Source organism: Lytechinus variegatus, chromosome 9 (genome assembly GCF_018143015.1).
Source record: "Lytechinus variegatus isolate NC3 chromosome 9, Lvar_3.0, whole genome shotgun sequence".
Taxonomy (NCBI): domain Eukaryota; kingdom Metazoa; phylum Echinodermata; class Echinoidea; order Temnopleuroida; family Toxopneustidae; genus Lytechinus; species Lytechinus variegatus.
Genome location: NC_054748.1, coordinates 8099453 through 8111533, shown reverse-complemented (window position 1 = coordinate 8111533; position 12081 = coordinate 8099453). Strand labels below are relative to the sequence as shown.

The 12081-nt window shown below is 36.2% G+C and overlaps 2 protein-coding genes across 3 annotated transcripts in view; one reads left to right on the top strand and one right to left on the bottom strand.

Annotated features, from left to right (window-relative positions):
* The window catches only part of LOC121421775 (zona pellucida sperm-binding protein 1-like), a 38188-nt gene that overhangs the window by 14165 nt on the left and 11942 nt on the right, over positions 1-12081 (top strand). The window contains exons 6-7 of the mRNA XM_041616574.1: positions 9931-10035; positions 11016-11200. Of these exons, the coding sequence (XP_041472508.1) occupies positions 9931-10035; positions 11016-11200 (290 nt within the window). The remainder of the gene's footprint in view (positions 1-9930; positions 10036-11015; positions 11201-12081) is intronic.
* LOC121421776 lies at positions 193-6748 on the bottom strand. Of its 2 annotated transcripts, none has more exons than XM_041616576.1 (2): positions 6378-6748; positions 193-917 (listed from the first exon to the last, which is right to left on the bottom strand). In XM_041616576.1, the coding sequence occupies exon 2, from the start codon at positions 897-899 to the stop codon at positions 246-248; it is 654 nt and encodes a 217-aa protein (XP_041472510.1). In that variant the 5' UTR covers positions 900-917; positions 6378-6748; the 3' UTR covers positions 193-245. The 2 variants fall into 2 exon arrangements, with proteins under 2 accessions (XP_041472510.1, XP_041472509.1); XM_041616575.1 differs by lacking the exon at positions 6378-6748 and adding an exon at positions 4433-4622.

Sequence of the window (12081 nt, the reverse complement as noted above, 5' to 3'; positions counted from 1 at the left end):
CACATGCGTTTTATTCATACTAACAGACACTTTGGTGGTCATTTCATTGGATTCTGTACGAACTCATTTTGATATCGTTAACAAAATTAGCATTTACCTTTAACATATCTATTTTTGCTGGGCTATTCATTGTGACTAATGTCAGTAAATTAAAACAAAATCTAACAAGGGATTGATTTTTTTGATGAGCTGTGATTTAACATGTGAGTGAATGGGGTTTTTAATACTCATGTTTGCCCTTTGACTTACTTCATGGCGTCGTAGAGGTCTTTCATTAAAAGCGCGGTTTCAAACATGTTAGTTACGTGAGATGCGGCAGTTCCTTTACCTAACACAAGCGGAGCCGCTGCAGCAGAAGCTTCTAAACCGGCTCCTGCTAAATCGCCATCGCTTGCACGCAATGCACTGAAGATCATTCCCGATGCGAATCTAAGAACTGGCTCATCTTTAGTTAAATACTTTAGCCCCTCCTTTGCAGCAATTGTTGCAGCCACAACGGCCTCATCATGCAGCTGATCCCTTGCGACCAGCTCACCGCCTTTTTTTGAGAACTTTTGTGTGCAACCCTTATTCCAACCGAACGGGCCAAAGTTGGTAATAGTAATCTGGTTGCCGTTCCTGGTAAAGCAGAGGGAGTTGTAAGTATGTTGAGCCGCCTCCGCGTCTAAGAAAACATACAGGTGGCTTCCAGGATGAATCCAGTATACGAAGTCGCCCGGCATCACTTCCTCCCAACCCGTCCATATGATGTCAGTACCACTAATGGCTGTATCGAAGATGAAATTACGGATACTATCTAAAACTTCTAGGAGGGGACCTTGGGTGTGCTTTGTCATATGAATGTTATAATAGTTACCCTTGGCGTCCCTGCAGAGGGTGTCGACATCGATTCGTTCCATGGTTTACTCAATTAATACCTTAAAAATAGAAGAAATTTAAAGGAAATGATAATATTACAACATTAAAATCAAGATAATGATTCTAATTTTAGCATATTCGACTTGAGTATATCGGGCTGTGTTAACTTTAATACCAAATTGCAATTATTTAAATTTGTATGGTCTAGTGATTTCATAAAAACCCGTTATTTTCTTATTCCTTGTCCAATTTTCTTTTCACTGTACTTTTTTATCGGATTATCCCCCTTTATCATAAACCTTTTTATGACAAAAGACGGATAACCCTATCACGTATGTTCATAGAAAAATCACAAGATTGAGCCCTAAGATGCTTATCATTATTATGATAAACGAGTGGAATACTGACTAAACACAAATGAATGCTGTATTTTGATATTAAAATGGCTAGCAAAGACCCTAACAGTATTATTTACAATGAGAAAGAGGACCAAAGAAATAATAAGAGTGAACACTAAAATGCAAGTATATGTGATGAAAAAATGGAATACTGTCTAAAAACATAATTTTTGTCTCACCTGCATAGCAGAGTGAGACTATAGGCGCCGCTTTTTCGACGGCGACGGCGGCGGCGGCGGCAGCGTCAACATCAAATCTTAACCTGAGGTTAAGTTTTTGAAATGACATCATAACTTAGAAAGTATATGGACCTAGTTCATGAAACTTGGCCATAAGGTTAATCAAGTATTACTGAACATCCTATTAGAGTTTCATGTCACATGACCAAGGTCAAAGGTCATTTAGGGTCAATGAACTTAGACCATGTTGGAGGAATCAACATCGAAATCTTAACCTGAGGTTAAGTTTTTGAAATGTCATCATAACTTAGAAAATATATGAACCTAGTTCATGAAACTTGGCCATAAGGTTAATCAAGTATCACTGAACATCCTGCATGAGTTTCACGTCACATGACCAAGGTCAAAGGTCATTTAGGGTCAATGAACTATGGCCGAATTGGGGGTATCTGTTGAATTCCCATCATAACTTTGAAAGTTTATGGATCTGATTCATGAAACTTGTAAATAATAGTAACCAAGCATCACTGAACATTTTGTGCAAGTTTCAGGTCTCATGATTAAGGTCAAAGGTCATTTAGGGTCAATGAACTTTGGCCGAATTGTGGGTATCTGTTGAATTACCATCATAACTTTGAAAGTTTATTGATCTAGTTCATTAAACTTGGACATTAAAGTAATCAAGTATCACTGAACATCCTGTGCGCGTTTCAGGTCACATGACCAAGGTCAAAGGTCAATGAACTTTGGCCGAATTGGGTTATCTGTTGAATTACCATCCTAACTTTGAAAGTTTATGGATCTGATTCATGAAACTTGTACATAAGAGTAATCAAGTATCACTGAACATCCTGTGCGAGTTTCAGGTCACATGATCAAGGTCAAAGGTCATGTAAGGTCAATGAACTTTGGCCATGTTGGGTTTTTTGTTGAATAACCATCATATCTCTGTAAGTTTATTGGTCTAGTTCATAAAAAGTGGACATAAGAGTAACCATGTATCACTAAACATCTTGTGCGAGTTAGAGTAGTTTTCAAAGTCAGCACTGCTGCTATATTGAACTGCGTGATGCAGGTGAGACGGCCAGAGGCATTCCACTTGTTAACGAAATATATCATTCCGGTTTCAAGTTTGTGTTAAATACTGTATCATGTCAAATGCGAATTGAGAAACCAATTTTCACAAGAGTGAGCATCATAAATGCAAGTAATTGTGATCTATGAGAAACAAGATATATCATTTCTTCTGCAAAGTAGGTGATAAATACTGTGTTTTGAAAGTCAAAATGGCCGCTACAGGCCCTCACGTGTATAGGGACTAACCTTTAGAAGATTTCGGCTTTGCTTTGCTAAATGGAGTTTGTGAGTGAAATATTGTCTGAAAACATAATTTTTACTACTATATATCATATATCTTATGTAATTAAGGTTATAAATGCTATATTTACTAAAATTCAGAATAGCCCCCATATGCCCCTGTGTGAAAATTATATGTCCCCATTCAAATTGTATACAATACGATGAGGGCCTCCGGCGGCTATCATTACAAAACGTAGTATTTATCACCTAATTACGCAAGATATGGTATATAGCATTACTTTAGAGACAATGGTTATAGATAATATTTCACTCTTACATCACAATTATATGCAATATTTATTGGTAGCAAAGCAAAATTCTGTCAAAGTTTGATGTCCCCAGTTAAAATGTACATAATACTTTCAGGACCTATGGCAGCCATCTGAAATGTCAAAGTACATTATTTATTACATCCATGACCAATACGTGATGTATTTAGAGAGAAATCATGTTGAAGACAATATTTTTACTAATACATCACAAATGTATTTTATTATTCTAACTCTTGTGAAAATTAGATTTCCTATACGCATGTTACATAATAAAGGCTAGTAGCGGCTATTGTGAATGTCAAAATAGAACATTCGTCACTTACATGGCAGAAGAAATGCTGTACTTCAAAAAAATAAAATAATGTTTTCATACAACAGGATTATATGGATTTCATAAGTCAAGCAAATCCAAATTCTTACCACATTATATGCCCCCATTTACATTGTAGATAATACTGTTAGGGCGTACAGGGGCCATTTTGAATTTCACAATACAGCACTTATCTCAGGCATGACAAATAAATGATATATTCCGCTAGAAAACATGTTTTGAGACAATATTTTACTCGTAGATCACAATTATATGCATTTCGTGGTTCTTACTCTTGTGAAAATTAATTTCTCCGTTCGCATTGTGCATAGTAAATATAGGGCCTATGGCGGCCATTTTGAATATAAAAAACATTATTTATCACACTTGACATACATCTTTATGATTTTCATGGATATAATTGCATAATATGGCGGCCATATCGAATTTTGCCGATTTGCGGAAAATGCTCAAGATTTCACGAGTACTCGAGTAGCATAATAATGGAGCGTTGTGGCCCAGTGGATTAGTCTTCGGACTTTGAAACAGAGGGTCGTGGGTTCGAATCCCAGCCATGGCGTAATTTCCTTCAGCAAGAAACTGATCCACAATGTGCTGCACTCAACCCAGGTGAGGTAAATGGGTACCGGTAGGAAGTAATTCCTTAAGAAGCTGTGTGCGCAATGAACGCCTAGCTTAGCCGGATAATATAGGAGCGCCTTGAGCACTTAACAAGGTGGATATGTGCGCAATATAAATATCCTATATTATTATTATAATTCAGATTCGTAATCAGCACACTCTTATTGACAAGAAACCATAAAAAATACTGTATATAATTATGAAAAAAAAGGTTTGGTCAATTTTCTATGGCATGTATGGGGCCTATCCTGGACTAGTTAGTTTTTAATTAGTTTTTAGGATTTTTGGAGATTGAGCGAAGCAATTGCTCGGCGAAAAGGCTTTTCAATGGCACGCTCCGCTGAGTTGATACATAGCCTATTAACATACGTGTTGTAATGTGATTACAAGACGGATTGAAAAAATAAAACTCACTTTAATAAATTCCGACGGAAGGGCCTTCACATAGTCCGAGCAATCGCAGATATATACGCAAACGATATGAATGAGGTACGATTCTCGGTTGTATCACATCTATTGTCAGAACTGTATGGAATTTGGATTCACTTCGTCTACTGTCTACTCCAAGTTCTATCACCGACAATGTATATTGGTGTTAGCGAGAACACACACGTAAACACCAAAAATAAAAAAATAAACCCGTAACACAAAGCTTAGTAATGATCATAGAACATTTTTCTACGATTAATTCCATTGACTACAATGTACAACCAATCGTGAAAATCGAGCGTACTATTAATTGCTAACCTTTGTGTTACGGACCCTGGATGTGTGTCAGTGTATGCCGAACTTCTATACGTTTAGCCAGCCGTTTTCTTCTGTAATTTATTTTGAAATTGATTGAATCCATTTATTTCATTTCGATAAAAAGATATTCACAAAGTATAAGATAGATGATAATCACATAATATGCTAATTAATACAGATACATAAAATATGAAATGAAATGAGATAACTGAAAGAAAAGGCTTTGATGGGACAAGTTCCCTCAAATACATGTGTTACAGGCATGTGATAATCTTCAATTTTTTATACCCCTCTATTGTACGAAAACATATGGAAAATATAATCCTACATTGGTTTTGAACATCCTCACGTACATCCTGATACATAAACAAACTCACCCCACACATGGCACACCCATCAGTCAACAGGGGAATAAGATGCCAAGATAAAGTTAGTTATATATTAATGTAAATAGATAAATGGTGGACATTGTAACAGTGCTTAATTAATGTGAAGAGATTAAAAATAATATTTCAATGCCCTCTTAAAATGTCAGGGGGGGGGGGCACTTCCATTCACAAGTGGATACCATGCGCGACCATGGGGTCTCAAAAAGCACCCTAAACACGTAATATCCATATTCTGAAAATGCACCCCTTAACAAGTATTGACGTGTGAAACCCTACCCTTAACAAGTATTGGAAACAAAACGATACTCTTGGCAAATGTTCCCTGAAATGAACCCCTAAACAAGTACAGTAATAAACAAGTACTGAAATGATATATTCCGCTAGAAAAACATGTTTTGAGACAATATTTTACTCGTAGATCACAATTATATGCATTTCGTGGTTCTTACTCTTGTGAAAATTAGTTTCTCCGTTCGCATTGTGCATAGTAAATATAGGGCCTATGGCGGCCATTTTGAATATAAAAAACATTATTTATCACACTTGACATACATCTTTATGATTTTCATGGATATAATTGCATAATATGGCGGCCATATCGAATTTTGCCGATTTGCGGAAAATGCTCAAGATTTCACGAGTACTCGAGTAGCATAATAATGGAGCGTTGTGGCCCAGTGGATTAGTCTTCGGACTTTGAAACAGAGGGTCGTGGGTTCGAATCCCAGCCATGGCGTAATTTCCTTCAGCAAGAAACTGATCCACAATGTGCTGCACTCAACCCAGGTGAGGTAAATGGGTACCGGTAGGAAGTAATTCCTTAAGAAGCTGTGTGCGCAATGAACGCCTAGCTTAGCCGGATAATATAGGAGCGCCTTGAGCACTTAACAAGGTGGATATGTGCGCAATATAAATATCCTATATTATTATTATAATTCAGATTCGTAATCAGCACACTCTTATTGACAAGAAACCATAAAAAATACTGTATATAATTATAAAAAAAAGGTTTGGTCAATTTTCTATGGGGCCTATCCTGGACTAGTTAGTTTTTAATTAGTTTTTATATTTTTATAGTTTTTTATTAGGATTTTTGGAGATTGAGCGAAGTGATTGCTCGGCGAAAAGGCTTTTCAATGGCACGCTCCGCTGAGTTGATACATAGCCTATTAACATACGTGTTGTAATGTGATTACAAGACGGATTGAAAAAATAAAACTCACTTTAATAAATTCCGATGGAAGGGCCTTCACATAGTCCGAGCAATCGCAGATATATACGCAAACGATATGAATGAGGTACGATTCTCGGTTGTATCACATCTATTGTCAGAACTGTATGGAATTTGGATTCACTTCGTCTACTGTCTACTCCAAGTTCTATCACCGACAATGTATATTGGTGTTAGCGAGAACACACACGTACACACCAAAAATAAAAAAATAAACCCGTAACACAAAGCTTAGTAATGATCATAGAACATTTTTCTACGATTAATTCCATTGACTACAATGTACAACCAATCGTGAAAATCGAGCGTACTATTAATTGCTAACCTTTGTGTTACGGACCCTGGATGTGTGTCAGTGTATGCCGAACTTCTATACGTTTAGCCAGCCGTTTTCTTCTGTAATTTTTTTTAAAATTGATTGAATCCATTTATTTCATTTCGATAAAAAGATATTCACAAAGTATAAGATAGATGATAATCACATAATATGCTAATTAATACAGATACATAAAAATATGAAATGAGATAACTGAAAGAAAAGGCTTTGATGGGACAAGTTCACTCAAATACATGTGTTACAGGCATGTGATAATCTTCAATTTTTTATACCCCTCTATTGTACGAAAACATATGGAAAATATAATCCTACATTGGTTTTGAACATCCTCACGTACATCCTGATACATAAACAAACTCACCCCACACATGGCACACCCATCAGTCGACAGGGGAAGAAGATGCCAAGATAAAGTTAGTTATATATTAATGTAAATAGATAAATGGTAGACATTGTAACAGTGCTCAATTAATGTGAAGAGATTAAAAATAATATTTCAATGCCCTCTTAAAATGTCAGGGGGGGGGCACTTCCATTCACAAGTGGATACCATGCGCGACCATGGGGTCTCAAAAAGCACCCTAAACACGTAATATCCATATTCTGAAAATGCACCCTTAACAAGTATTGACGTGTGAAACCCTACCCTTAACAAGTATTGGAAACAAAACGATACTCTTGGCAAATGTTCCCTGAAATGAACCCTTTAAACAAGTACAGGAATGTTTTATTGTTACGGGTCCTTCGTCGTCGGCTTTACAGTACTTTGGTTTAGGAAGACCCCACCTTCTACACCTCGCGCAAATCGGACTCTAAACACGAAGTGTTGGGGCAAAAAGGACATCCTTTATAAAACATTTTAACTTTGTTTTATCACCCCCGCAAATTCGACCCTAAACACGTAATATTCTTAGCGAAATAGATACCATTTTTTTTCATTATTTTTGTGTTTTTGACACCCTTATCACGTTACGTACGTAACGTGCCCTATCGTGAAAAAGACATCCTTTTTACGTGTTTTTTTGGTCGCGCATGGTATCCACTCGTCAATGTAAGTGGCCCCCCGGACTTAAAATGCAATAATGTTTTACATTCAATAACATCACTGGCTGACTGGGGAGGGAATGCCATATAACCGTTAACTATGACATCGACTTCTGAGACAGCATATTATGAACCTACAAATGTATCAGATTTGAACTACGAGCATTGATTGTTGTGAGAGAAATATGAAGACATTAAAGGAAAATGAAACCTTTGAAAAATTATAGCTTGTGTGAAAACAGAAAAATCAAAGAAACAGATCAACGAAAGTTTGAGAAAAATCAGACAAATAATGAGAAAGTTAGCATTTGAATATTGCGATCACTATTGCTATGTAGATCCTCACATTGTCAATGCGATAAAGATGTGTGATGTCACTTGAGAACAACTCTCCCCATTACTTTAGTATATTTCACTGAAACTGCCTCTTTTATCACATCTGTCAGTAGATCATGTGTTCTGTCTATAGGAGAGCATGTAATACAGATTTTCAAAAAAAAATACATCTTGGATTAAGAGTTTGTATCACCATAAGAAAAAGCAAAAAAGAGACATTTTTGGGGTATTTTATAGTCCATCAAAGGGCAAGATGTTCACATGTGACATCACACATCCTTGCCGTATTGCCAATGGGAGGATCTCCATGGCATTAGTGATTGCAATATTCAAATGCTCATAACTTCCTCATTATTTGTCCGATTTTTCTCAAACTTTCATTGTTCTTATTCTTTGATTTTTCTGTTTTGACACAAGCCTATTTGTTCCAAAGGTTTCATTCCCCTTTAAGTTTGGAATAAGACCCTGAAAGTACATGAATCCAATCAATATAGTATGATATTCATAAAGATAATATATATCAATTTTTTAAAACTTTATTAGTGTGATGAGTTTCATTCTAACGGAATGGCGTTCTTTTTAAAGCCATTTTACTTATGACTGTCCACTGGCGGATCTAGGGGGGGGGGGGGGGGATAAAGCCGGCCCGTCCCCCTTTTGAGAGGTAGAATTAAAGTTTATAATGTAATATTGCGGTTAATATACAGGTGTGCCCCTCCCCTTTTGAAAGTGAGGACTTTTTTTTTTTGCTTTTCAATTTTTTCATGGACGAATGTTCTTAATTTTGGGTGAAAACTCCCTATTTTTGGTTTGTCAAATTTTTCCTTTGGAAAATGTGCTCCCCCTCCTTTGGGGCAATCCTGTCTCCTGTGACTGACCTTCTCATGCTATGACTTTTATTATTTCACCATAGAATATGATTGATAAATTCATTTTATACTGTTGTGTCAAAATGTATGAAATGTGAAAAAAGATCTACATAAACGTGAACAGCTTTTACATAAATGTGTCCATCCATTGTAAACCGTTGTCAGAGACACTAGGGAGTTTTCGGTCTACGATGCACGACGAAATCAAGAACATAGAAATTACACTATCAACTGATTCCTTGAACTCAATGTATTTTCTTTGAATGTTTCCTTCATTTACCAAACCCCCCAATACAGCTACAAAATGACATTCTGAGTGGACTGATTTATTCAGATATATCAGACCACTTTCCAGTATGGGCATATTATTGAATATTATTATGGCAACACTACAACCAGTGGAGGGCTTAATACTGATGAGCGACTCTTACAATTTTGATACGAACTACTGAATATTGATTTGACTCCTGTTAAAAGTTCTACTAATGCAAACAAATCGTATGATTTATCTATACATATCGTCGCACACACCACGAATCGTCCTCTCTGCGCACTTCGATGCAAAAGTTAGTTTGGCAGAAAACGCATTTAAAGAAAATCTTTTTTTAAAACCAGCAGTAAGTGCACCTACAAGGAGAGCAAATTGTTTACCGCTGTCTTCGTTCAATAGTTCAGGTTCCAAAGTTTCATCCCGTATCTTTCTATTTTCTTGAAGTGAATTATTTACGCTAAAGTGGGCATCGTAACAGAGAGGACGGTTCGTGGAGTAGAAACAGTGCGCTATCGCGCCTTGCGATTTCACCACGAATCGTCCTCTCTTGTAACGATTCCAGTAGCTTCATAGTCATGAGTGCTGTAGCATACAACGAGCTCTATCCAGTTTATTTTTTTTATATCGATGGACTGGATACGGACCATTATCGTTCCTACATGCATACGTTTGTTTGTTTCATTCGCAGGCGGGGTTCCTTGCGACATCCACCCTTGTCACAATGGAGGGATCTGTGAGCATGCGCAGTGCAAGTGTTTGCCAGGCTACGCGGGTATCATTTGTGAAGATAAATGTGAGTGTGTATTGAAATTCAATTAAACTTCATTTTCTGGATGCTAATTTAGGACAATGAATTATTTGAGGCCCATTTGATGAAATATTATACTCTAAATTGGCAACAGACATATTTTCCCTTTCATCGCTACGTTTTCCTTTTAAAGATAGTGTACAGGAAAATAAAGTAAGATCAAGTTTGTGAAATCATAGTCATTAACAAAATCGCATACTGGTCTACATAAATAAGAAATCAGACAGGAATGTAACACTAAAAAAAATCTCATTCCCTATTTTTTATGTTACTGCAAGACACTGAATAGCCATGTTCCATAGTTAGAACCTTCCCATAATATTCCCATATACATCGTATATGTATATATTAGTCGTGTTACGTTTTCGGAAGGAGTTAAATGATAAGTCCACCCTTACAGAAAGTTGATTTGAATAATAAAAAAATAACATCCGACAAGCACAACACTTACTCATTATTTCTTCTGTATTTTATCATATGAAATATTCAAATTTTCTTCTAATTGTCTTGGGAAACAAATTTTATTTCTCATTGAACATGTGGAATTACCATTGTTTAACATTCTGTGGTTCAGTCAAGTTGGTCCTTATTGTCTAATCTGTAAAAATTGAAATATTGTATAATTCAAACAATAAAAAAAGAAATATTGAGTGAGGGGCATCATCGATTCTCTCAGCAGTATGTGACTAAATTGTGCATATAACTCTTTCGTAAAAATAAGCGAAACTTTAAAATGTCACAACTTTCTTAATTTACATCCTTTTGATGAAATTTTCAACATTGAGCTTATCTGATTTTCTCTATTGATTCGAATTAACATTTTTCTGAGGTGGACTTGACCTTTAAACTGTAATCGATATTTTGTCATCATGGAAGTCAATACGTGAAACTGTAAAATATATAATATATAACATTTATATATATATATTTTTTTTTTTCGGGGAACCCCTCCATTTTATTTCCAGTATCCTTTGTCCGATGTGATAGTACCTCGATGACTGTTGTCCTGGATGAACGTCTTCTACCAATGAACAGTATACTAGAGGAAATCCATTTGAATTCCTGGTCTGAGGGATGCACCGCCAGGGTCTTTGATAATTACCATCTCGAGTTGTCAACAACGTTTGATAATTGCGGCACCACCCTGCGGGTTAGTACATTTATGTTTCTGTTTATGGTAACCCCCATAGGAACTCGACAGGACACTGAGCGTTTTACTGGTAAACGCCAAGCTGGTATATAACCAATTACCTAGGAAACATTTTACGTCTAGGTTAATCAGTCATAGTGGCTGACCTTATAGACAACAGATATTACTCTTGTGCCTTTTTTGATAAATAAAAGTGGAGACAATGGCAGAATAGGGATTTGAACTCACAACCCGGTGATTATGAGTCCAATGCTCTAACCACTGGACCACACAACCCGTTGATTTTGAATTTTCCCTGCTGCATAGAACACAGCGTGCCTCTGTATATCTCACTGTGGGTTCACACTATTGGATTTGAGCGTTTTAAAGGTCAAGTCCACCTCAGAAAAATGTTGATTTGAATAAATAGAGAAAAATCAGACAAACACAATGCTAAAAATGTCATCAAAATCGGATGTAAAATAAGTTATGACATTTCAATGTTTCGCTTATTTCTAACAAAATGGTTATATGAACGAGCCTGTTACATCCAAATGAGAGAGTTGATGACGTCACTCACTCACTATTTCTTTTGTTTTTTATTGTTTGAATTATACAATATTTCATTTTTTTAAGGATTTGATGATTAGGACCTCCTTGCCTGAAGTACAAAATGTTAAAATAATGGAATTCCACGTGTTCAGGGAGGAATGAAACTTCATTTCACATGACAATGACGAGAAAATAAAAATATTTCATATAATAAAATACAAAAGAAATAGTGAGTGAGTGATGTCATTAGTTCCATCATTTACATACCGACCGAGATGTGCGTATCACTGTTTTGTGAAATGAAGCGAAACTTTAAAATGTCATAACTTTCTTATTTTACATCCGATTTT

Bases quoted from the DNA above. Each gene is read 5' to 3' on its own strand.
- LOC121421776 (XM_041616576.1), bottom strand. From the start codon at position 899: ATGGAACGAATCGATGTCGACACCCTCTGCAGGGACGCCAAGGGTAAC.